The following is a 24126-nucleotide window of genomic DNA, read 5'->3' as shown; positions in this document are numbered from 1 at the left end:
CCTTTCCCTTTAGTTGGGTGTCTTCAGTCTGTGTTGCTCTGTTGTGTACCACAACCTTCTATGATGGATTTTCATCATAGCATGTCAGACCATGTTGGAAACAACTGAACATCATATCCTTCTTGCAGACACTTCTGAACCCAAAACTCTTGGTTAACCCACTAGTTACAAGAACAAAGGCTGCAGTCTGACTGATCCTCTTGATCTTTTTGTCCAGGTTTGAAGAACAGTTGCATCAATGCATAGCTGAGGACATTCAGCCCCTTGGTGATCTTGTAGGTCTTCCTCTATATCTCCCTCAGTCTCTGGTCTCCACTCCGACTGTCACCTGTCCATCGATGAAGTCCCCTGTATCATCTGCTCAAGACGTAAGAGAGGGTGGTACTGAGAATTCGCTATAGCTCTGAGGAGCGCAGGTACCAAACCTGCTGTAGTTGCAAAACCTTTAGTGGGAATTACCTTGGTGTGCAGTGTTGGATAGGCTTGGGAAATAATTGAAAAGCTTCACCTTGGAAATAACTTTTTTTCCAGGGAGGGGAATGCTTTCTGCAGATCTAGAATAAGAGTTCTTCACAGGTGTTAATGCTTTCTGCTGCTGGCAGTCATAGCAGTATCTCTTGTGGTGCTGCACTTTAACTTGGGGAATGGCTGTTTTGCGTCAGCTTTCCCCAGGTTAAGGAAGGCTGGGGACAGAAATGGAACATAGTATTTTTGCCCTACCTCCTCAGGGGTGGGGCTTGCTGACTTCCATGGTGGTTCTGAAAAGTCGGGGAACAGCTAGTGAGCTGAGAAGTTCCTTGTTGGTACCGGGTAATGTTTCTTTTTCAGTCTTATATCTTTTTTTCTTCTGCCCAGGCTGGGAGTCAAGAGGGATGCAAGCTTTTGGTAGAGGAGCTAAGCCCCACGCTGTCAGACAGACTGAAACACTTGCAACAGCTCCTCAGAGCAAACAAGGATGGTGAAGTTGCCTCTGAGCTCCACCTATCTGCTCTGGTGGACATGGTGGATATTTGAGCGGAGCTGAGATACATGTGCAGACCAAGAGACTGCAATCCATGTCAGTGTGATTGAACAGACAAGCTCCTTGGGCAAGTTCCAGAAAAAGCAGATGTCCTCCTGGGAGAAGAACACAGAGCAGATGTGCGGCCTGGACCCTTCTCTCATGGCTGCCTTGTGGCAGCCTGAGATGGCATGTCCCTTTGTGTCCCTTTGGCTCACTGCGGAGCGTTGGCTGGTCTGGGACTCCCTCCTGTTCTGCTTCACAGGCACAGAAACGAGTCAAATGCTTTTCTTGGAAGGCCTTAAATTGACACTTAGTGGTAATTTTTCTTTCTACCAGCTCTTATGGTGGGTAAACATAGCTTCACCAGGAGAAAACTATAAGGTAGCAGGCACCCCTGGGAACATCAGAGCAATTGCTCTCCATAGATACAGTCCCCAAGATGTTGTTCCAGCTCTGTGTTTCCTTGCTTCATGCAGAAGTTGCCTTGCAGCAGCACTGTGGTTTGAAATTGCCGTTTTGTTGCCCAGGAATTTCAGTACTGTCATTTTCAAGTCAGTGCAACACGTGGTCATATTTTGTATTTAATGATGCTCAATGCAAATCTGGAAGGATTTTTGTGCTGCTGGGCCCAGGTTTTATTGTATTGAATATTTACATCATTAAAACCAGATGAGTTGCTTATTGTACAGATTAATTGTCATGCTGGAAAGCAGGACACTTTCTTCAGTAAACAGCTATGGAGAAATTATTTTCCTTTTTTTTTAAGAGCAGATTACCTGTGTTTTCCAGTATTTGAAAAACTATGGCTTTGGAAGTTGAAGACCTTTGTTTTTAGTTTAATATTGATTCCCAGTTAATAGTATGAAGATGTACTTCATGTCTTTAATACTCCTGTATAAGTCATCCTTTCTTTTTTTTTTTAAATTACAGTATCAGCAGATTTTTCTCAGACAGAAACTTCTGCCTGGTGAAATACAAATTAGTGCAGCTTTGGCAGTAAACTCTTATCTTACCTGCTAGAGACCAGTTGTCTGACTTGCTTCTAATTTCATTTGAAATTCTTAGTAGTCCAAAACTGGCAGCTGCCTTCCAAAAAAGTAATTTTACAGTTATTTTTTTGTTTAATAGCATTTGTATTATTTCTCTTAAACCTAGAATAGAAATAGTAGCTTAATATTAAGTTGAAATAAGAAATTTGAACTGAAGAAATTATGCTTTGAGTCTGGTTCATACTACCTATACTTTTGTTGGGCTGAGTTGTGTTAACTTTCATTTGCTGTGTGCAAAGCAAAGCCTGTGTGATGCTCTCAGACATGCTTTACCCCAGGACTGCTATTGATGTTCTCAGTTTACCTGGAATTCAGCTGTAAAAACACGGAATTGTTTTGGGGCATGGTTCACATCACCTGATGTAAATGTGTTTTGTACCTAATAAATTTTTAGTGGCTTGGAATATGCTGTTGTCTGGTTGATATGCAAAAGTTTCCATTATAGTGTGCTGCATTGTTTAATCCCTGGGTTGTCTAGTGTAAAATATCCCAGTTTGCCAAATGGCAGAGGGGTGCGAGTGCTGTAGAGGCTGGTCTGGTTCCCCGGCGGCCTTCCTGTTGTCCTGCCCCAGCACTTCACGGCTTTCGCTGCGGCTCCGGAGCGCGGTGGGAGAACTCAAGGTGGCAGCAAAAGTTCCGACGAGGGTGGGATTCGAACCCACGCGTGCAGAGCACAATGGATTAGCAGTCCATCGCCTTCACCACTCGGCCACCTCGTCCTGCCCCGCGCCGCCCTCAGCCCCGCCCCTCCCCGCCGCCGATCAGCTTCGCCTGTACCTGCGCCGCCACCAGCTGGGGTAGGACGCCGCAGAGGTACGAATTTGGTGTGCCCTCTTAGCGCAGCCGGCAGCGCGTCAGTCTCATAATCTGAAGGTCCTGAGTTCGAGCCTCAGAGAGGGCAGCGCTTTTGCTACCCCACCTGGCGAAGGGAGCTGGCTACCGCGGGGCGGCGGCGCTGGACCGCCCTTTCTGCAGGGCCGCCTCGCCGCGGCGGGGAGAAGCGGGCCTGCAGGCGCGGGCAGGGGAGGACCCCGGGGGGGCGGTCGGGGGTGGGCCCACGTCAGGGCCCCCTCACGCTGTCGTGTGGCTGCGCGCGGCAGCAAAACAGCGTCCTGCTCCCCGCCAGAGCGGGGTGGCAAAAGCCCTGCCCTCTCTGAGGCTCGAACTCAGGACCTTCAGATTATGAGACTGACGCGCTGCCGGCTGCGCTAAGAGGGCGATGGCAGGTTGTGCTTAGGTCTGGCCTCCATCCGGCGGGCTGGGCGGCGGGGCCGGCCCTCAGCGCGGCGGGCGGCCCAGGGGAGGTGCGGCCGGGCCGTACCCCGGCGGACAGCGGCGGCCCGCCCTCAGGCCGGCAGCGGCCGGTGGGGCCTCGCGTCGGTTAGCAAGGGGCGGGGCCGGAGGCGGTGCCGGGCAGGACGAGGTGGCCGAGTGGTGAAGGCGATGGACTGCTAATCCATTGTGCTCTGCACGCGTGGGTTCGAATCCCACCCTCGTCGGGACTTTTGCTGCGGAGCCGAGGGGGGAACTGGGGTCAGCCTGTGCGAGCGTGTCCTTTGGCCGAGACTGACTCAAGGTCCTACCTGGCACAGGGGTACCCTGCGCTCTACGCCCAGCGGTGCCTGAGCCCCGGGGGTATCTAGTAGCAAGTGCCTGGTATACCATGGGAACTGCATCCTCCCATGGGGAAATGGTCACCAGTCCCCCCCCAGTAGTGCTTGACTTTGGAAAGGGGAAGGCAGGAGGAAACGGAGAAGCCCAGGCAGAAGAAATCGAAGGAGCGTCTAAAAGGGCAGCCAAGTCCTGGCATGGAGGTGGCTGGAAGTCTCTTATCCTAGACTTGTGGGAAAAAAAAAAAAAAACCAAACACTCAGAAATACATAAAAGAGCTATTACTGCAGAAAGAGGCTGTTGAGCAGTTACGATGACAACACGCAAAAGAGGAGGGAGCAACTGGAAAGCAAACGGGGACAAATGAACTCTGAGGCCATGATGAAATTGATACCTTGGGGAGTGAGGGCAGAGAAGAGGGGAAGTGTAGTCCCAAAGCGGGGTCATTTACCCGGTGTGCAAGATGCCAATGTACACGCAGAGCAGAGGTATTTATTTAAATCGTTTCTGTGCAGAGACGGGTGCTAGCTGCTAACCCACAAAGCACACCAGTCTACAAACTCCTTGGGATATTTATACGGTTCAAAACACAGAAATGCACACATTTAGTTACAGTTACGGGTTAGTACCTTATCTTAACAATTTCTATTGATTGGTATGGTCTCTCGCTTTCGTTTAAAGTTACAGTGTCCTTTAACTGATGTGCACATGGCTCAGTCCAATGTGAGGGCAAGGTCTGCCCAGGTGCTAATTAAGTCGGTAGTCATGATAACCCCTACCGCCTTTACCTCAGTTACTGCAGATCTCTGTTGACTTCATGCTTCTTTTAGCAGTTGTCTGGTTTTTTTTGGCTGATTTTGGCGCCTCCTGCACTGGGATGTTCCCATTTTATCAGCCTTCTGTTTCTCTTCAAGGGTATGTTCGTTAGCAATGTATGTATTGTTTATACAAAGTATCCTGCATCCAAGGACTGTCCCTGTCCTACCCTGAAATAAGCTCTCGGTAAAAGCATGCACCCAGATTGGGCCCAGTCATCTTTGCAGGCAGAAACCCCCATCAGTGCCCCCAGCTTGGGGCAGGGAGGAAAAACAGCCTACAGACCCAGGCACCACTGGGAGTCGAACCCAGGATCTCCTGTTTACTAGACAGGTGCTTTAACCAGCTGAGCCATGGTGCCCACCTGCTCTGTGGCAGGGGTTGCCCCACAGCCAGGTGTTAAGCCATGGCCATGACCCCTGCCCATCCCCTGTCCCCATCCTGCTTGCCACCCCAATACCAGGGTCACCCTGCAGGACCAGAAGGCCTGGGCAAAGGGTTGGGACCCTGAGGATAGGGCACAGTCCTGTGTGTCATGCTAAGCTCAAAACCCCAGTGATTCCCCCCAGGGTGTCCCTGGGGAATAAAAGTTGACAGCCAGGTCCAAAACAAGCTCTATGCTGGCTGGGTGGGAGTGGGGCAGTAGGTGTCCAAAAGGAGGGCTCGTCCGGGAGTTGAACCCGGGACCTCTCGCACCCTAAGCGAGAATCATACCCCTAGACCAACGAGCCACGGTATACAGCCATCTGGGCATCCCCATCCTGTGCCAGCCACTGGGGTGCTGGGGACACTGGGTGCTATTTTTGGGAGAGGGGCCCTGCCACCAGGCCCTGGGGAGCAGAGCAGGGCTGAATATGTGTGCAGAGATGTACCAGCCACTCCGGTGACTTTTCCACTTCCCAGGAATACGGGGTACCCAAGGGGGACCAAGGGGTGCCCTGGGTGGGGGGCAGGTGTCATCCCCCCCTGAATGCCAAGGCCTGGGGCTGTGATGGCTGGGGGATGAAGGTGTTGGACTCAAAATCCAATGCGGTTTTTCTGCACAGGTTCGAATCCTGCTCCGGGCAAGAGATTTTACCCACTGTTATGTAAGCCAGCCTGGGCGTGGGGGGAGCAGGGGCAGGAGGAGACTGTGGTCCATGGCAGCTCTGACCCTGCAACTCATCTCCTCCCTGGGAAGCAGTTCCTGCACCAGGAAACCTGCTAGCTGGCAGCCCTGGGAGACTGAAGTAATATAGGGCAGGAGCCATGGGCCACTTGCCCTGGGGCCATGTGAAATTCTCCCCTGTGAGATGGGACCACCCAGAGAAGCTGGGGACCCACAGCACAGCCATGGGGTATCAATTGTGAATTTATCTGCAGTTGCTTTTACCAGTGGGGTGTGGACTAGGTGGGACCCACACCGAGCCAAGGTCAAAGCCAAGGGGGACAGCTGGGGAGCCCAATGCAGGCTTGGGGTACAGTCCCACTTTCATGTGTGAGAGAACCTGGGTCCAGCTCCCAGAGGAGTCCTCCCTTTGGGCAAAGCCTGCCATGCTTTTGTCTGGGGAGTACAGAGCTTATTTGAGTTCAGCTGTTGACTTTCATCTCCTTGTTCCCCCTGACAGTCACTGCAGCTTTGGGCTGGGCAGGGTAAGTAGTGCAGCTCCTTCTCTCCGGGATTCTGGCATGGGAAGTGGGCATGCACTGAGCACAACTGCTGTACTCCCCCCGCCACGGGCCAGCCATGCCCACAGGCAGCCCCAGGGCTTTTCTGGGGGGCTCTGCCAGCCCTGCAGCCAGCAGGGAGGGGGCTTTGAGGAAGCAAAAGTATGTGGAAACACTGGGTGTTGAACCCAGGGCCTCTTACATGTGAAGCAAGCACTTTCCCACTGAGCTCCATCCCCTGTGTTTGGGCAGGATGGTGCCCAGGGGTCCCCACTGACCCCCATGGTCCAGCTGTCCCCATGGCCACTGGGGCCAGGGCAGTTATGTGTTGTGGCCACCTCTGAACACCAGCCCCACATCCTGGGCACAGTAAGGTGGACTTACCTGCTCCAGGCTGTGCCAGGGGCAAAAGGCAGCATCAGTCACCCTCACCAACCCCCAAAACCGTGGGGCACAGATGCTGGGGGTGTAGTGAGATGCAGTACCCTGGCTCGTTGGTCTAGGGGTATGATTCTCTCTTTGGGTGTGAGAGGTCCCGGGTTCAACTCCTGGACGAGCTCTCCTTTTGGACACCCACATTCCTCGGCTGGCGCATGGGACAGTGGTATTATCGGGGTGCGATGAGGGCAGTGGTGCCTGGCACAGAGGGATCAGTGCCACGTCCTGGCTGGGCACATCCCTGTGAGCAGGATGGACCCCAAAGAGCCAGCAGTGCATGCCCCAAGATTCTGTTTCTGGGGCCAGGGTCTTTGGGGCAGAGCAGGATGAGTGGGATGGGGTGGGAGGGAAGGGGACTTGCTGCCACGTTAGGAGTGTAAGTCTGATATGTGGCTGAGGGAAGCCCTCCCATTGAGTCACGAGGTTTGAAAAGGACCCCCGTGCTTTCTGAACTCCTTCTCAGAGAGGGGTCTAGGTGCAGCTAGTCTTTGTCCCAGATTTGTCAATGTTTTATGTCCAAAGAATTATGTATGTTAGCCACGTAGAGTCAACATTTGTCTGTTTCAGAGCCCTGCCAAGGACTTTCCCTGAGACAGTTTCACAAAGTTGAAAAGCTAAATGATTTATTAAGGTGACAGATATAACAAATTTGGAATTGCTATTGATAAATACAATTACTGCTGAAATCGAGCTTGAATTAATAGTTCAGTGCTTTTGTTAACAATATTTTCCCAGGTAACATCTGACGTAGTTGGAGGTGTGAATCTTACCAAAGCGGTATCCCTGCTTGGGGAGGGGAGAGGCCCAGACCTATCCAGAAGTTGGAACCCTCACCCTCAAAAGGGAGGATTCTAAATGCCATATTTATACTTTTGGCGAGGTGGGACTTAGTCTTTTATCATGTGCCAATTAACTCTTGACAAGGCTTGTGTTCAGTAGAGATGCACAGTTTCTCTCCCAGATTTACTGAAATAACATCAGGCTGTGAGACCTTCACCTTACCCCAGGTGTCAGTTGATTCGAGTCATCTGTCCTGGTCTTTGCAAGAAAAGCAAGGTATGCAGCTCTTGCTCCATTGCTGGTGCTTACCAGTGCAAGTTAAGCATGTTGCTTAACTTCTCTCAAGTTGGATTCACAATGACTCTATATTCTGAGACTGACAAGCCTGGTAATTTCCCACACTTGCCTGGCTCCCACCCCTGCATAAATATAGGGGATGTAGCTCAGCGGGAGAGCACTTGCTTTGCATGTAAGAGGCCCTGGGTTCAACCCCCAGCATCTCCATAGTCTTTTTCCCACTGAAACCCGTTGTCTCTCAGGGCATTGCTGGAGGACACTTCCCTTTGGTGCCTGCCCTTTGGCAAGGCTCTCTACTGCACCTGGATTTTTTCCCAGCCATGGGTAAATACCCCTGGATGTTTCCTTTTCCCAACCCTGGCACATGTGGATACTGGGGCTGGCAAGGGGTACTCAGACTGTGCAGATAGCCCCACACCAGGCTGGGGCAGATTTTCTCCCCAGACACAGACCCCAGGGCAAATGTGGAGTGTCCCCACCAAAGTGAGGTGTGTGAGGGGCTGTGATGGCCGAGGGGTGAAGGCGTTGGACTTGAAATCCAATAGGGTTTCCCTGCGCAGGTTCGAATCCTGCTCACAGCGAGAGGTTTTACCTATGGCTTGGGGCCTGGATAGCCCCATCCCTATAGGGCTGGAGAATGCTACGTAGGGAGGGAAAGTATCCAATCCAAGTAGCTGCCATTCTCCTACACTGAGCACTGGCAGCCTGTTGGGACCCTGGGTTCAAGTCGCTGCAGAGCTCTTCTTTTCAATATGGATGGGGTGACACTGCTCGGTACAGGGGAGATGGACAGCCTCAACAGCTTAGCTGTGTCCCCTCTGCTGGGATGGTCCTGACACTGCTGGGAGTGAGGTGCTGCTTGATGCCCTGTGAGCAAAGAGACATGGCCCTGCTGCCACCACATTCCTGGTAGACAACTCTGCCTGGGGGCCATGGTGCATGCACAGGAACTCTCCTTTGTGGATGCCTTCCAGAGGTAGAAGTGGAGTTTATCACAACTGCCCCTTGGAGGAAGCAGGTTTGAGGAGACAAAACTATGTGGAGATGCTGGGGATTGAACCCAGGGCCTCTTACATGCGAAGCAAGCGCTCTTCCACTGAGCTACACCCCCCCAGTCAATGGTTTATTACACCCAAGGGTCCTGCTACCTGCCCTGGTCCCAAAAGCTGCGGGGCCAAGAAGGCCAGGGCTGTTACAGCCCATGGCCATGTCCAGGTGCCAGGCCTGCAGCCAGGAGAGAATATGGGGGACCTCCCAGCTGTGAATATCCATCAGTACCAAAAAAAACTTCCCAGGGTGCCAGCCCAGCCCAACCTGTTCTCTGAGAACTGAAGCTCAAGAACAGGGTTCTTGCCTCCTTATGACACTCAGGCTCGTTGGTCTAGGGGTATGATTCTCGCTTCGGGTGCGAGAGGTCCCGGGTTCAACTCCCGGACGAGCCCACCTTTTGATTTTAGACACTCACCTTCCTCAGCTGGCATGTGTGGCCTCAGCCCAACCACAGGACCGGGGCCAGGGTGGTGGGAGGGAAATGGTGCCTGGTGCAGCAGGGTTGGGCAATGTTGAGCATGGGCATGTCCCCATGGCCAGGCTGGAGCCCATTAGAAGCACCAATGGGGCTGGTAGAGTGCAGCCCTTGTCAAGCTGGTTTTGAGGCAGAGCAGGGTGAGCAGTGGGCAGTGGGGCAACGGTGGGATGTGAGGGGACTTGGCTAAGCCCACACCCCTACCCATACACGAGGGAAGTACCTCAGCAGGAGAGTGCTTGCTTTGCACATAAGAGGCTGTGGGTTCAACACCCAGCATCTCCATGTCCTTTTGCCTCCCCAGACCCCCTCCCTACCAGCTGCAGGGCTAGACAAGCCCCCCAAGCCCCACAGAAAAGCCCTGGGGTTATCTGCTGGCACAGCTGACATGGGTATCCTTTCTGGCACCTGCAGGCTGTGAGGGAATGCCTATGACCCATTCGCTCCCCTACACGGGTATTGTGCGGTTGTTTCCCCCTTCCCAAGGGGGCTTGGAGCAAATGTTGGTGTTGACCGGAGTTGCCGAGGCTTCCTGTCTGCCCTATGCAGGCCAGGATCACCCTGACCATGCCCCATGCCTGAAGGGCTGGGCCTGGCAGTGGGTGTCCAAAAGAAGGGCTTGTCTGGGAGTTGAACCCAGCACCTCTTAACATCCTAAGCAAGAATCATACCCCTAGACCAACAAGCCCCAACATGCAGCTGATACCCAGCCCAGCTCCTGTCACCCGCAGCCCTGGGTACTGCATAAGACAATTTGGTGCACAGTGCAGGTGGTGGCTGCCCCAGGGTGCTGCCCTCTCTCTCTCTCTGGCCATCAGCTACCCTAGGTCTCCTGGGGACATGGCACAGGGTGATGATGGGGTGTCACTCGGTATCTCAGAAAAATGGTCCACACCCCACTCCCCTCAACAGCTGCTTCCTCACCTTTCCCAGCTCTGCAAAACCTGGAAGACCGTGGGGGAGCCTGTGCCCCTCCTGCACTGGGGTCCATCACAAGCTCTGCCTGGGATGTTGCTGTGCTGGATTCAGCCAGGGATCAGGTTCCCTGCTGCAGGAACTGCTCTCCAGGGAGAACGTGCAGGGCTGGAATTGCCCTGACTCCCACAGCAGCTCCCCTGTGTGGGCATCAGGTAAAAATCTCACGCTGTGAGCAGGATTCGAACCTGCGCAGGGAAACCCTATTGGATTTCGAGTCCAACGCCTTCACCCCTCGGCCATCACAGCCCCTTCACACCTGGGGGGGACACCTGGCCCCCACCACAGGCACCCCCTGGTCCCCCTTGGACACCCCATATTCCTAGGAAGTGGAAAATCTCTGGGGTGGCTGTACATCCCTGCACACACGTTCAACCCCACTCTGCTCCCCAGGGCCTGCCAGCAGGACCTATCCCCACAAAGTGGCTCCTGGGGCCCTGGCGTCCCCAGACAGCACTGCTCCCCCGGCACCCCAGTGCCTGGCACAGGCTGGGGGTGGCGGGGGGGGGTGCTGGCAGCAACACATTGCAGCTCATTGGTCTAGGGGTATGATTCTCACTTAGGGTGCAAGAAGACCCCAGCTCTACTCCTGGACAAGCCCTCCTTTTGGACACTCACCACCGGGCATAGCCCCTGCAGGGACAGGGCCATGCTGCCTGGCACAGGAAGGATGGGCGGCCTCAAGAGCTTGGCCATGTCCCCTCTGCTGGGACAGTCCCACCACTGTCGGGAGCGAGGTGCTGCCCACTGCCCCGTGGGCAAAGAGACACGGCTCAGCCATGTCCAGGGGTTGGCCCCTTCTGGGTGGGGAAATGGCAGTGGGGTACATCAGAGCAAGACCGTGCTTCCACCGTGTCCCCAGTGGGCAGCTCTGCCTGGGAGCTGCGTGCAGAAAAAGAAGTCCCAGTCTTCCCCACAGCCGTCCTTACAGTCTCAGCCCCCTTGCCAGCCCACAGGTGCCCAAGGGACACCCAGTGCCTGCAAATCCCCAAACCCCACAGTCAGCAGCTCTGTGGGGCTGGGGAAGGAAACAGCAACTGGGATTTTCTGGGAGTGATGAGAAAGCCAAGTCAGAGGCTGCTTCAGGGGGATGTAGCTCAGCGGGAGAGCGCTTGCTTTGCATGTAAGAGGCCCTGGGTTCAACCCCCAGCATCTCCAGCTTTTGCCTACCCAGACCCCCTCCCTGCCAGCTGCAGGGCTGGAAGAGCCCCCCAAGCCCCCTAGAAAAGCTCTGGGACTGCCTGTGGGCACGGCTGGCCTGGGGATGCTTCCTGACACCCACAGCCTACCAGTTATGCACATGGCCCTTTCCCTCCCCTGCCCAGGAGCTGCAGGGTGTGGAGGCACCTTGTGTCTGTTCCCCACGGGGCTCGAGATCTCTCTTGGGGTGGATTTTGGTGGTGTGAGCAGCTGCATGGGAGGAAGGCAGTGGGTGTCCAAAAGGAGGGCTCCTCCAGGGGTTGTACCTTTATGCACCCTAAGCGAGAATCATATCCCTAGACCAACAAGCCAGGGTGGGCAGCTGTGACCTAGCACAGCTCCTGTCCCCACGACTCCACAGGGACCCTGCCCCAGCCCTGCCTGATCTGCCAGCTCAAGTGCAAGGGACAGCACAGAGTTTCTCGCACCCAGCAGCTGCTGATGCCTGGGATTGGAGACATCCCCATTGAAGGGCCACCTTTGGCAGATGACACGGCTGGAGGGTGCTGCAGGGCTGCATTCCATCCTCTGTGTTTCAGCCTCCCTGCTAGTGGACAATGTCTGAGCAGGGGTTGGTCCCCTTCCCTGGTCTCCTTCCCAGTGCTGGGGTTGGGCCAGGCCAGGAGGATGTAAATGGAGCTGGGTGAGCACTGGGTGTCACCAGCACCTGTTGTACTGGAGAGCTGCTCCCGGTCGCTGTCTCCCTCAATGTGCCTCATGCACCTCTCAAAAACCTGGAGAATTTGCGGGTGCCAGAGCCCTCAGAGGCTGCACTGAGATTGTTTGGGTTGGCCTTGGGCTTACAGGTGAGCTGGGCAGGCAGATGATGCCCTGGGGACTCTCAGGATGCTGGGGTGAGCAGCGAGAGAGAGAGCCAAGACAGAGGCAGTCACCTCGGGGCAGTGCAGGCACTGGGGGAGCTGGCAGGGCTCTGCTGGGGAAAGGGAAGGGGATAGCAAGTTCCTGAAGGGGCTGGGACTCCAAAACCCAGCTGGTGCTGTTAAGAAAGGTTTTGGGCTCCCTGCCAGGGGCCTGGGTCAGCAGTGGGGGTGTTCCCAGTGGCAGACAGAGATAGAGAAGTGGCAGACAGAGAAGGTGTGTTGAGGTCACCCCATGGCACAGGGCACATGGAAGGAGGCGTGCCATGGCTCAGCTGGTTAAAGTGCCTGTCTAGTAAATAGGAGATCCTGGTTTTGACTCTCAGTGGTGCCTGGGCTCAGGGGCTGTTTTTACTCCCTGCCCCAAGCTGGGGGCACTGCTGGGAGTTTCTTTCTGCCCTGCTCCATTGAAGAGTCCCCCACCCCTTTGTTCCCATCAACCCCACTTGGGTGAAGGAGTTTCCTTCTGTCCCATCTCCCTGGGCAGCTTAGAGTGGAGAGATGACCCAAACTATCTCCAGACCCCAGGGGATTTGGGAAATAAAGAGGTACATCCAATGCTGTCTGGAATGCCACCATCTTCCCCAGTAATTTGCACAATTGCTGCTGAATCCTGCAGGAAAACCCTCCAGACACTTGTTGAGGTTAAGTGGGTGGTGGTTCAGGGGTGATGGAGACCTGCAACAAGTAACAAAGCCTGGGGCACGCACTTTTATGACAAAAATAAATGCCACCCTGCCCTTTGCCATCGTCTGGATACAAGGACAGAAGGGAGCATGGAGAAGGGCAAATGAGTTCCAAACACCTGCTTACTGCCCTGCCCAGCTGCCCTGCAACAGGAGGGTGGACAGCTGGCTGCCACAGACAGGCAGACAGGCTGCCAGAGCTCTGCCTGCCCAGTCTGGCTCCCTGGAGTACACCTGGAAGAACCAGCCACAGATTTGCAGCCTTTGGTCAAAAAGGGGAAAAAAATTCCCAGAAAATGGCTATCATGGGGGACGAGGTGGCCGAGTGGTGAAGGCGATGGACTGCTAATCCATTGTGCTCTGCACGCGTGGGTTCGAATCCCACCCTCGTCGGAACTTTGGGGACCTCCATGCAGGTGGAGCCTTTTGGCATGACTGGTTTCCTCTTGCCTTTCTCTGTTTTGCTCATTCATCTTAAATACACGTCTGCCTTTGGATTGCTTCTCCTACTTGCCAAACCTGCTCCCAGTTGATCAGGGACCTTCGTTGCTCTCTGCGCAACATGGAGGGCCCCACATCCCTGCACAGTACTATACCCCTCCATTCTCCCAGCCCACCTGCTAACTGACCTCCTGTCAGCCAACCATGTCTTCTCCAGGTGGCAAAGCACCAAACCATGGGCAGGCAAGGTCAGCAACAGACTGGCTGGGCATCAGTGTGGGCACACTCTGAGCCTGGACACTGCTTGTTTTCCCCTTCTGCTCTGTCAGCCAATTTATTCCTTTCTGCATCTCATTCACAAGCCCTGGGCATCCCTATCATGCCAATGGGAGCCAAAAGCCAATCCTGGACAAAGCTGTGCCTTGCTGAGCTGTGCTTTTTTGAGGATGGCATAGCTGCTGCATGTTGGAAGCTCCCTCCTGTGTCTGCAGCAGTGCTCACAATGGGAGTTCCTGGGGAGAGGAGAGGTGAGCTACTGCAAGATGAAAAAAAGAGGTAAAAAGACCCGCCTGCTGGGAGGTTTTTAACTGCTGAAATCCCGATGATCTTGCAGAGAGAGAAGCCTCTCTCAGAGCATGTTCCCAGAGCATGCAGCTGGGGAAACATGTTGTGCCACCCTTGCAGGTGTCTTCCCTGCTCCCGCCCCTTCTTTCCGTAGATGATGTGGCCAAGCAATGCTGTGGCTTGGAGGCAAGACAAGGATGCTAAGTCATAGCTACCCATGCTGCAAGCCCTGCACTGGCTTTTTGACATTCCCTGGGGGCGTGTTTCCTTCCCATGCCTTGGGGAGATGCTCCTGGGAACCAGCTAGGAGCTGCTTCCCTCTCCTGAGCCAGAAATGGTGATTGGGCTGCAGGGAAACACCGTCCCCGTCCCATCCTGCTGCTGTGGAATGCTGTGGTGCTTGGCCAGCTCTGCTGCCCTGGGAAAGGGGGATGTCCACAGCCAGACAGCCAGGCACCCTGCAAGAGAGATGTGGGAGATTTCCTGGGGAAAGGCATGAGTTTTGGTGCACAGGAGTTACAGTCCTGGAGAAACGCCAACTTGCAGATGGAGATGGTGAAATGGGAAGGGGTGGTGGGTTCAGGCTTCTCCTTGGGTGGTGGTGCATGGCACAGGGGCTGCTGCAGCAGGATGGGACACGGGGGCTTTCAGGGCAGAGGCATCCAGGAGACGAGACAAGCTGACTCCCTTGGGACACCCTTCAACCCTGCTGGACTGTATCTACCCTGGCACATGCCTGTCCCTGCCCTGGTGTGCGATGATGAGGTCTCCTGGGGGAAACATGCCAGCCTCAGTGACACCTTGGAGCATCAGCCCACCCAGGGACCTGACAATTATAGGGTATGTGTGGCGGCATGAAACTGGATTGTCTGCAGCCCCAGGGCGGCACATGGCAGCTGGAGCCTGGCTCTTCCCAGTGGCACCGGCTGGGCTCCACTCCCTGGGCTTCACACAGCGGCCCTGAAGCACCCCAAGTCTGCCCTGACAAGGACACAGGCAGCCAAGGATGCTCTGCAGCTGCGGTGGAGGGGGAGCCACCCAGGTGACTCTGTCTGCCTCAGGATGCTGCCTCCTGGCACCAGCGTGTCCTGCTTGCCCATCAACTTCCTGGGAGTGGTCCCTGCATGTCATGCTGCTGGCAGGTCAGGTGTGGCCATGGAGCAAGCCCTGGGTGAGAGTTCTGGATGCAGGTGTTCTTTGGAGATGGGATGCAGTGGGTCTGTTGGTGCTCCAATATGTGCCTTTGCCTTTCAGGACACATTTTGAGGCAGGGGCAAGCTTTCAACCTCCAGCCAATCTCAGAGACATATAGCCCTTGGGTTGTTGGAAATCAAAATGCAGAGCGGTGAAACTGGAACTACAAAGTCCTGCTGGGGATAGTGATGCAAAGGGAAACACAGAGAGTATTGATCCAGGGCCATGTTTCTCCTCATGCCCTTATCTGCAGGAAGAACCAAGGCTTAGATGGCCACATATCCTGGATCCAGGCATTTCCAATAAGAGCTCTTTTCCCTATGGTTTTACTTTGTTTTAATCTTATTCATTACACAAATCTGATTATTTTAACTTCCTGACACGTGCCTTTTGTTTCCCTTGTCCCCTTCTCCAGGCAAAGGACTTGTTTCACTACACAGATCCACTCACATTCAGCAACATGCCCTTTCTAATTGCCCCTGTGCATTTATTTCAAGCATCTCTGCATCCGTGGTTATTCTTCTGGGACACGATGGTTCAATGTGAGCAGAACCTCAAGTACTTAAACTGGGTTGCAAAACCGAAAAACACAGTGAGGCTGCAAATCAGAAGATTCTAGCCTTTGCCTGGAAACCAGGAAAGGAGTCCTCCAGTAAGAGCTGCTTTCACTGGGAACATGGAAGTGCACAGACGCACACACAAAAAAGAAAAGAGATAGAAGATGATTAGTGAAGGGGAAGAAACCATGACCGGCAGAAGAAGAGTTTAATTCTTAGGTTGTGGGTTCAAGGTGCACCCATGGCATCATTTTGTTCTTCATGAGAGGTGCAAAAAGCAGAAAGGTAAAGCTTAAAATAAACCTCATCTTTTCCTGCTCGCGAAATTACTATTTAGGAGGTTGTGATGAACCCACAGCCTTCAACCTTACTCCAGCAGGCTGGAAGGTTGCTTCTGGCTGACGCACATGTCTTCTGCTGCACCTCGGAAAAGCTGATTTCCTCTTTCTCCTTCAAGAATGATGTTAGAAATAGCTCAGCTTGACCCCAACCCCTCTGAAAGACTTTTTTGCCCTGTAGGCAGGGCAGGAAGGAGTCACTAGGGACAATTCAGTGCTATCAACCATGGCTCTACAAGGCCAAGTCACCCTAGGAACTAAAATAACCCCAGAAACCCTACAAGGCATTTCTTTAACAGTGATGCTGACAACCCCCAGCTCCACACATGCGTAGTACATGTGCCCTGGTACTACCATGGTTTATTCTAGAGCAGAAGATATTTTTGCCTTCATCTGGGCTTTGCTGGCATGAAATGAAAAGCCTTCTTCAAACTTTCCTTGCCCCTAAAGCCTGATGGCTCATTCCCCTGTTTGGGACCATGTCAGCAACTCCCTCTCCCCAATGTGCAGGTGATTCATGTTTAAGTGCAGGTAAGGACTTTTGCGACTCCCTGGCTGTTTAGCAGCTAACAGGCTTTCAGCAGAGCCATCTGGTGTCACGCTGCAGCCTGTAATTAAAAATGTCTTGATGATGTTACTCCATCACAAGGAAGCATACCTGTGAACTTCTGGCTTGCTGCTGTCAGCATATTGAAAGAGAAGGATGGAAAAGCTCTTGTCTCAGAAATCAGATCACTGTGCAAAATTATTAAGTTTTGGTGTGTGTCACCTTCAGGGGTGGACTCCAGAGCCCATGGATACTTTGCTTTTAAAATTTGATGTGCCTTCCAAGCAGAATTCATACCCCAGATGTGAGGAATAATAACCCCAAAAGACAAAATCCTCCAAGTGGATCCAAAAGTGTAACAATTTGCTCATGCTAGGCTAGCTCAAGTCTCAAGGCCCTGTGTCTGTGTCTTCAGCAGCTGGGCAGCTGGGGCAGGAGAAATGGCCCTCCAGCATTTTTCTCCCAGCCGTACATGGTCCCCCAGCACCCTCACACCTGCAGCCCCCCTGGTTTTCCTGCCATCGATGAGACCACTGTCACAGGGTTTAGGTACAGATGTGTGTTTCTCATGTTCAGCTTAAATCCCTGAGTTCCCCTCAGATGCACTGGGGAGCTGAATTGGTTGTGCTTGGAGGAAGGTGGGGAGTGATGTGCTGGGGATGTGCCTGCCCTAAATTCTGCTGAAACACTCTCCTGCCTTATGGCATAAGACCTAAAATGTACTTAGGCCTTAGGAAGCAAGGTAATTAATGCCTATAGCCCAAATCATTTCAGTCTTACTCAGTATTAAGTGGAAGCAAAACATGACAGATGAAAGAGGGAACTGTTTAATCAGCTGGGGGAGCTTTCCAGGAGAAAACTGCTGGTTGTTGGGGAGTTTCAGGTGGAAGGCATGCACCTGCTCCCCCAGGGGCCGGTGCAATCTATAAAAACCCTGCGTGGCACCCAGCTCTACCACCTGCTCCCAGCCACTGCTGCTGCCTCCACCAACTTGGTAAGTCGATACGGGCTCTGTCTCCTTCTCCCCACTGAGCTTTTGGTTTCACCAATGCCTTGTGCCTGGTCCTCCACAAGAGTTCAAGGTTTTTTACCTGGCTCCCTCCTGCCTGTGGAGGGTTTGGGGAAGGGTTTATTTCCGCTGCAAAATGAGGAGTTGGGGTTCAAAGTGCAAGGGGTTGTGGGATGCAGAGCTTGCAGGGTCCACAACCACATAGCTGGGTGCATCCTGCATGGTTTTCCTTGCTGAAGAAAAAGAAAAGAATAGCACATGCCTGGGTTGCAGATATTGACGTGTTCCTGTTTACAGAAGGGCAGCAGAGATGCCTTCTATTTTGGGATGGGATAGCCCAGCTCACGTTAAGTCCAGCTCACTCACATTGTATTAATTTAAGTGGGTTTTGCTACAACTAGATGCATCTCAGTGAGCATTTCACTTGCTGAAGGCTTGCCATCAGCTTGAGGGCAGGCAGTGTGCAGAAGTGGGTCTGTTCTCAGTGTTTTCAGCATCTCATGCCTCCAGCTTCCCCAGACATGCAGCTCAAACCAAACTCCTCTCTTTCTCCTGAGCGGCTTATGGGGTGAAGGAAGGGGGAAGCTAGCTCCCGCCCATTTGGAAACGCTTCCTTCGGCATTTCTGAACCATCCAAACTCACCCTGTAGCTAGCTCTCCCACACCTCTTATTATGGGAGCTGCTAAACGAGGGCTCAACAGGGGTGGACCAGCCTCTGCCTTGCATTTACTCCCTGGCTCTGGCTTTCAGGTGTACATCCTTGCTGAACGATGTCCTGCTACGACCTGTGCCTGCCCTCCTCCTGCGGTCCCCGGCCGCTGGCCACCAGCTGCAACCAGCCCTGCTTCCGCCGCTGCGGGGACTCCACTGCTGTCATCCAGCCCCCCACTGTCGTGGTGACTCTGCCTGGGCCCATCCTCAGCTCCTACCCACAAAACACGACGGTGGGGTCCACAGCGTCGGCGGCGGTTGGGAGCTACCTCCGGTGCTGCGGGGTCCCCGTGGCCTCCGGCAGTCCCCGGGGGCTGGGGAAGGTGGGATTGCTGTGCCTGGGTAGCAGGCTGTAGGGATTTCCCCAGCAGCCACCTCCTCCTGCCAATGCCAGCTGAGCGGCCATGTCAGGAAGGAAAAACCAAGCACAGGACCAAGACTGGGGAAGAGGACTAAGGAAATGCCCATGGGTTTCCCAGCTGTGGGGGGCATCTGCAACCCCCCCAGGAGTAAGGGATCCATGAAAGCTTGTCATTCAAGACTGTGCCTCTGTATACCTTTCTCTCGCTAAGCTTTACTTTATATTTCCACATAGGTGTCACACCCTGCAGTGCTACACAGCATTTGCTACTGGCTGGGTGAAAATGCGTCTAGTGGGCTATAGAAGATGATAGTCATGGGGTGGTGGGGCAGAGGAAAACCTTGTAGGGATTGGCTTGTCCTGGAGTGGGGTTTATCCATTTCTTTATCAAGTGCTGGAAATGCACTTCTCATGCTCTGAACTGTTTTCTTCTCCTCCTCATTAAAGTTATGCTACATCATAGCCCAAGTCTTCTGGTGTTCCTTGTGCCTCTGGTCTGGAGGGGTAACTTGCTCTGGAGGCAACTTGTTGCTATGGGGAGGAGTTTCTTTTTTGTCTGAAATGGGAGTTTCTGCTGCTCAGCTCCACTTGGCTGAAGTAAGTTTGTGTTTTGCCGTGATCAGCCCAAAGGCAACTTTCTCAGCCTGGAAACCTCTCCTGCTGCTCCATAGCAAGCACCTGCTTAGGGACAACTTCCCACAGGAGCAGGCTTGTTGCCTGTTCCCTTGAAGAGATGGGAACACAAAGGTTTGACATTTCAAAATGGTATTTATACTGCATTTCGCAGCTTTTTTTTTTTTTTTTTTTTTTTTTTGTGAGCTAATGAGGATGGATGTGGGGTTAGGGAAAAAAAGGCAGAATATGGCTTCTTGGCAGATGGTCCTTTGGATGGTCATCCTACACCCAACTCGCCCAATGTTTTATGGGTGACAATGAAGAGTAAAAAATTCCTAAGATATACCACGACAAAACTACACGTCAAGCATTAGGTTCTTCATTCTTGCTCTTTACAACAGCATGGGGAAAAAAGAGGTCTTATACAACTAAGTATGCAATGATTCAAACCCCAATAGCCAGATGCCTGTGAGGCATGTGATGTGTCTTCATCTAGTCGTATCTCTTATTGAAACAGCAGAAATGTTTTTTTCTGTGCTGCTGCATGCACACATAGACATGCATATGTACAGGCATGACTGCAACATTTGCCTTGAGTGAGCCCTATGAATAACATGAGCTGAATATACCCATGCCCTGGTGCCAGCTCAGTATGACGGCTCAGGGGATGGCATCCCACTCTGGATAAGGGTGCACCTTGTCCAGCCCATGACTGCAGAACCATCCACAACCTCATCAGAGAAAGAGCGGTGCCTGAAGTATGAAACACAGTGCAGGGTTACCCAGGTTTCCTCTAGACACACAGACATTTGGGAGCCCAAATTTGCTGAGACCTGTAACTGAGCACTGGTGGATCAGAGGTGTCATGGGGAGATGCATCCTAACATTTCTCAGAGACATGAAGCTTGATGGACACTCAGACCTGTGATAATGCCACCAGGAAAGATATATAAACATAATAATAAGGACGTGAAGAAGAAACTATAATTTTCCCGTGTGCTGCAGATGCAGAGGCGAGAGCAACAGCTGGACTGGCACTCAGCAGGGAGCTTTGCTGTTCAGTGGAGAGACCTGCATGTCCTGTGCCCATGAGCTGGTAGTTAGAGGAGAACAAGGATAACCCCAACCCCCATAATCCTTGGCCCCAGCCACAGCACAACGAGCTCCGTACTGAGGTTTTCCCCAAAACTGAGACCCAAGATTTTACTTGAACACATTAGAGAATTGGAGAATAATTGTTTTACAGGGAAGGCATGCAGGTGTTTCTGGGAAAAGATGCCAGGCATTGAATAAAGCATCTTTTTAAGACGCCATACATTACCAAACAGAACCTTTTCAGCTGGTGGAAGGAGGAGTAAGAGTGCAACTCAATACTCCATGGGTATTGTTTAAATCTTCCTTCATACCTTAAGTATTTTGCATAATAAATTTTGCATAACAATTTGCATAAAGCTTATGAGTGTTTATTCATAAGGGATTATGATGAGCTTGAAAGCATGTTGGTCTTCAAAAGCCTTTGATTGAGTTCAACTGGTTTTATTGCTTGGGAGATCTTCACAGAGGTGCTCCTAATTTGGAGAAAATTTACATGGCAATTGATCAGCAGTAAGAGAACTGGGAAGAGAGATGTGGTTTCACATCTCTCTTCCAAGGACTGCTCAGATATTTTTATATCAGCTCCAGAAGTTGTCTGCAGAGATGGGATGCAAAATTCTCCTGAACACTGCAATGAGGAAAAGCATTGGATTTCCAGCAAAAGCTTCATTAGAAAGTTGGAGGCATTTGTGGCTTGTGCAACTGTCTTCCACCAGTCTGCTGCATAGGACAGTCCAGGATGGTGCAGGGAGACAGAATAATGACATTTTTATGTGGCTTTTCACTGAATGACTCCACTGGTAAGGTTGTACAGATATTTTTTCTGAAGAGACAGTGTCTCAAAGGAGGCTAAAATCCACACAGGTCCTTGATTTGACTTGAAAATTGTGACATCTTAGTGCAGACAGAGTCAGGGAATTGAGGACCTTGGTGCCCTGCAGGGATCCCTGTCACAAGGGACCTGGCATGCTGTCTTCCATGGGTGCTGTGACTCCCAGCTGGGAGCCATGCTATCTTGGCTTCCAGCTCAAGAGCTGTCCTGATTTCAAGCTGCCACATATCCCCCCCCAGCCAGTGCTTGCCCAGGGCAGGACCCCACAGACCTGCTGATCAGGCCCTAAAAGACAGGTTTCTGCAAAGGTAGTGCAGCCAAAGGCCCTGATGAAAAACAGGGAACTACATACCAAGACTGAGATGAAAAATAATGCTTAGCAGGTGGAAGGATACACATGGAGGGAAAGATGTGGGTCCTGGGGTTTGGCCCCAGCATTGCCTACTTACAGTTTTCAACAGCAGCAGCAGCAGAAGCATTTTTAAGAAAAGCCTGGATCTTAGCCCAAATGCAACACTTTGGCCATGCCTGTCTCTGTTGAGTTTCACGTCTTCTCCCCACCTCCTATCTTCCCTCACCTGCTCGTGTTCTTGGAGGAAACCTTCTCCCTGCTGTCACTCATCATCCTCCTCCAGCAGCTTCCTGGAGACTCCTATTTCCCTTCATTTTATTTCTTTTATCCCTTGCTTTGGTGAAGCCAACAGCACCATCAAAAATTACACTGCATTAATAACGGTGGGATACACCAGCTCAACAGGGAGGAGATGAAACACTGGGGAAGGTGATGGTAGTAGCTCCCCGTTGCAGGGTCACATCCATGGGGGTACTGATCTCCTCTTTGGGATTTGTGTAACTGGGGACACCCCAGCCTGCACCACTACATGGGGCAAATGGGCTTTCTCAGGTTTCTCTGCGTTTATGTACTTGGGGAAGCCAACAGAAGCAGCCAGTGAGCATCTCTGATGGTGGGTACCTTGCCACCACATGTGTGGATGAGGTGGGGAGGAGGGTGAAGTCATGGTTTGAGTTGGAACAAATGGAGAAGCTTAGAGTTGCCATGAAAAACAGAAGACTGGTATGAATAGCAAGCAAGTAGGACCATCAGGAGTGGAAACTCTGGGTGGCATGGGGCTGGTGACTGGGATGGAGGGGACCAATAGTGGCTGGATGATTGCTGGGTCAACAAGATCCCAGCATATCGATCTGTGGCTTCTCTGCACATCCAGATGAGAAGACAAAAATCCTGGTGATTCACAGCAGTACTATAGCATGAAGAGACAGATCCACTACCAGTGCCTTTTGCTGGGTTGCAAAAAGAGTATTCCACCCCAGCACCTGGGCACCAAGCTGACGGCAATGCCAGTAGGGCAAGCTGGCCTTAACAGGTGGTGTCTCATATCCTCCTCACCAGGGCAAGGGCTCCTGGCCAGAGCACTTGGTGACATGCATCCTGGAGCCAGCCAGGTTGAGCGAAAGAGCCCTTGGAGCTGGATCCTGCAGGCATGGCAGATTGAGATGGTACTTGTTTCCCAATGAAAATCTCCTTCCTCACCCACCAAAGCCTCGTAACGAGATTTCCCACCAAAGCAGGGAGAACAGCTGCTCTTAGGCTTTAGGAAGGGGAGAGAAAGTGGTTGCATGACTGAGATAAGAGGAAGGAGAGGGCACCACTGAGAGGACATCCCATCCCAGGCACCCACAGACTGACCACAAGGCAGGGGCTTGCTGTGGTTTCTCAAGGGCACTCTCCCTACCATGCAAGGGCCCTGTTCCAGCCTGGGGACCCAGACAGGCAATGGCTCCAGCAAGGGTTCCAATTCTTTGCCCCGGGCTGGAAATCCCACGAAGCAGGAAAATAACAGGCCACTCACATGTGTGAGTCACTGGGGAAGAATCAGGCAAATCAAAAAGACCTGGCATCCTGGTCTGGCCCTCCTGGTGCTACCTGTGGGAGTGGGGCTCATAAGGCTTGCACCCTGGTGAGCCTGCAGCCCTGTTGGCTCCGCAAGCATCGTGCTTCATGCTGAGCCCAAATCATTGCCAGACACTGCTCCTGGCTGTCCTACACCCTCTTCTTTTCTGAGCTTTTCCCCCTGGGGAGGGCAGCCCTTGGGGAAAGACAGGGATGAGCACAATGAAAGTGGGGCCCAAATCCCAATGGTTTACACGGTCCTGGGAGTGAAATACTTTGGGATTTGAGTTTCAAACTCAATAATTGTTGAATTAAATATTCCAGGGCTGTTAATTCACGTTTGCTGAGAATTAGGTGTCTGCCTGTTTCCCAAAGAGAAGGGTGATCTGGTCATTGTTGTATAAGGTGGCTGTTATTAGCACTGGATGCATGGGGTTGAAGGATTGGGGCAGCCATGGGGGTTATGTGACCTGGAAATCATGGGGATGCAGCACTCCCCCTGCCCGCTTATCCCCACATCTCCATGATTCACAGGACAGGGAAGAGGACTGAGGCTTGCCTGCGCTGTCTGTGGCTGATCCTTCCTCCCAATCCCCCTGGGTCAGCTCACAGGGTTTGGATGTGCCCCCAGGGAGCAAAGCCTTGCTTTGGCACAACCTGCAATGCAACATAATTAGCATCAGAGGCTCGAAGCAGGTGGGCTGTCTGAAAATCAGATCTTTGCCCTGTTCCCCCTGCAGCTGTCCTGCGAGGAGGGGGGTCCCCGCCAGCTGGGACTCTAGCAGCAGCTCAGCTTCCCACCTCGGCACAGTTACAGGTAGCCCTATCCTTGGGGACTGTGTCCTGAAAAATTCCCCTGGTCTGCCCCAGAACCAACCTCCCACTCCTGTCCCTCACAACACCCATGGGAGCCCCAGCACCAGCACCTGCACCCTGCTGACCCCCAAGTTTGGCAGCTCCTAGGGGCTGTGAAAAGGGAATGACTAGGATTATTTCCCAGTAACCCAGCACTTGCAGCTCCTGTCCCTTGTCCCAAAGCCACAC

General features: G+C 52.7%; 2 protein-coding genes across 2 annotated transcripts in view; both read left to right on the top strand.

Annotated features, from left to right (window-relative positions):
* MCM3AP (minichromosome maintenance complex component 3 associated protein) overlaps positions 1-2450 on the top strand; it is a gene marked incomplete at its 5' end in the record, with an annotated part of 28416 nt that extends 25966 nt beyond the window's left edge. The window contains 2 exons of the mRNA XM_082483257.1: positions 218-368; positions 856-2450. Of these exons, the coding sequence (XP_082339383.1) occupies positions 218-368; positions 856-1014 (310 nt within the window). The 3' untranslated portion in view covers positions 1015-2450. The remainder of the gene's footprint in view (positions 1-217; positions 369-855) is intronic.
* Positions 2451-18326: 15876 nt separating this feature from the next.
* LOC309672483 (feather beta keratin-like) lies at positions 18327-23864 on the top strand (the record flags this gene model as incomplete). The annotated part of the gene is made up of 2 exons (XM_082484012.1): positions 18327-18590; positions 23823-23864. The coding sequence occupies 2 exons, from the start codon at positions 18327-18329 to the stop codon at positions 23862-23864; spliced, it is 306 nt and encodes a 101-aa protein (XP_082340138.1).
* Between the last annotated feature and the right edge of the window lie 262 nt (positions 23865-24126).

Source organism: Vanellus vanellus (assembly GCF_965231255.1).
Source record: "Vanellus vanellus genome assembly, chromosome: 5".
Taxonomy (NCBI): Eukaryota; Metazoa; Chordata; class Aves; order Charadriiformes; family Charadriidae; genus Vanellus; species Vanellus vanellus.
The sequence above is the reverse complement of the archived record's forward strand: the minus strand, read 5'-3'. Positions and strand labels throughout refer to the sequence as shown.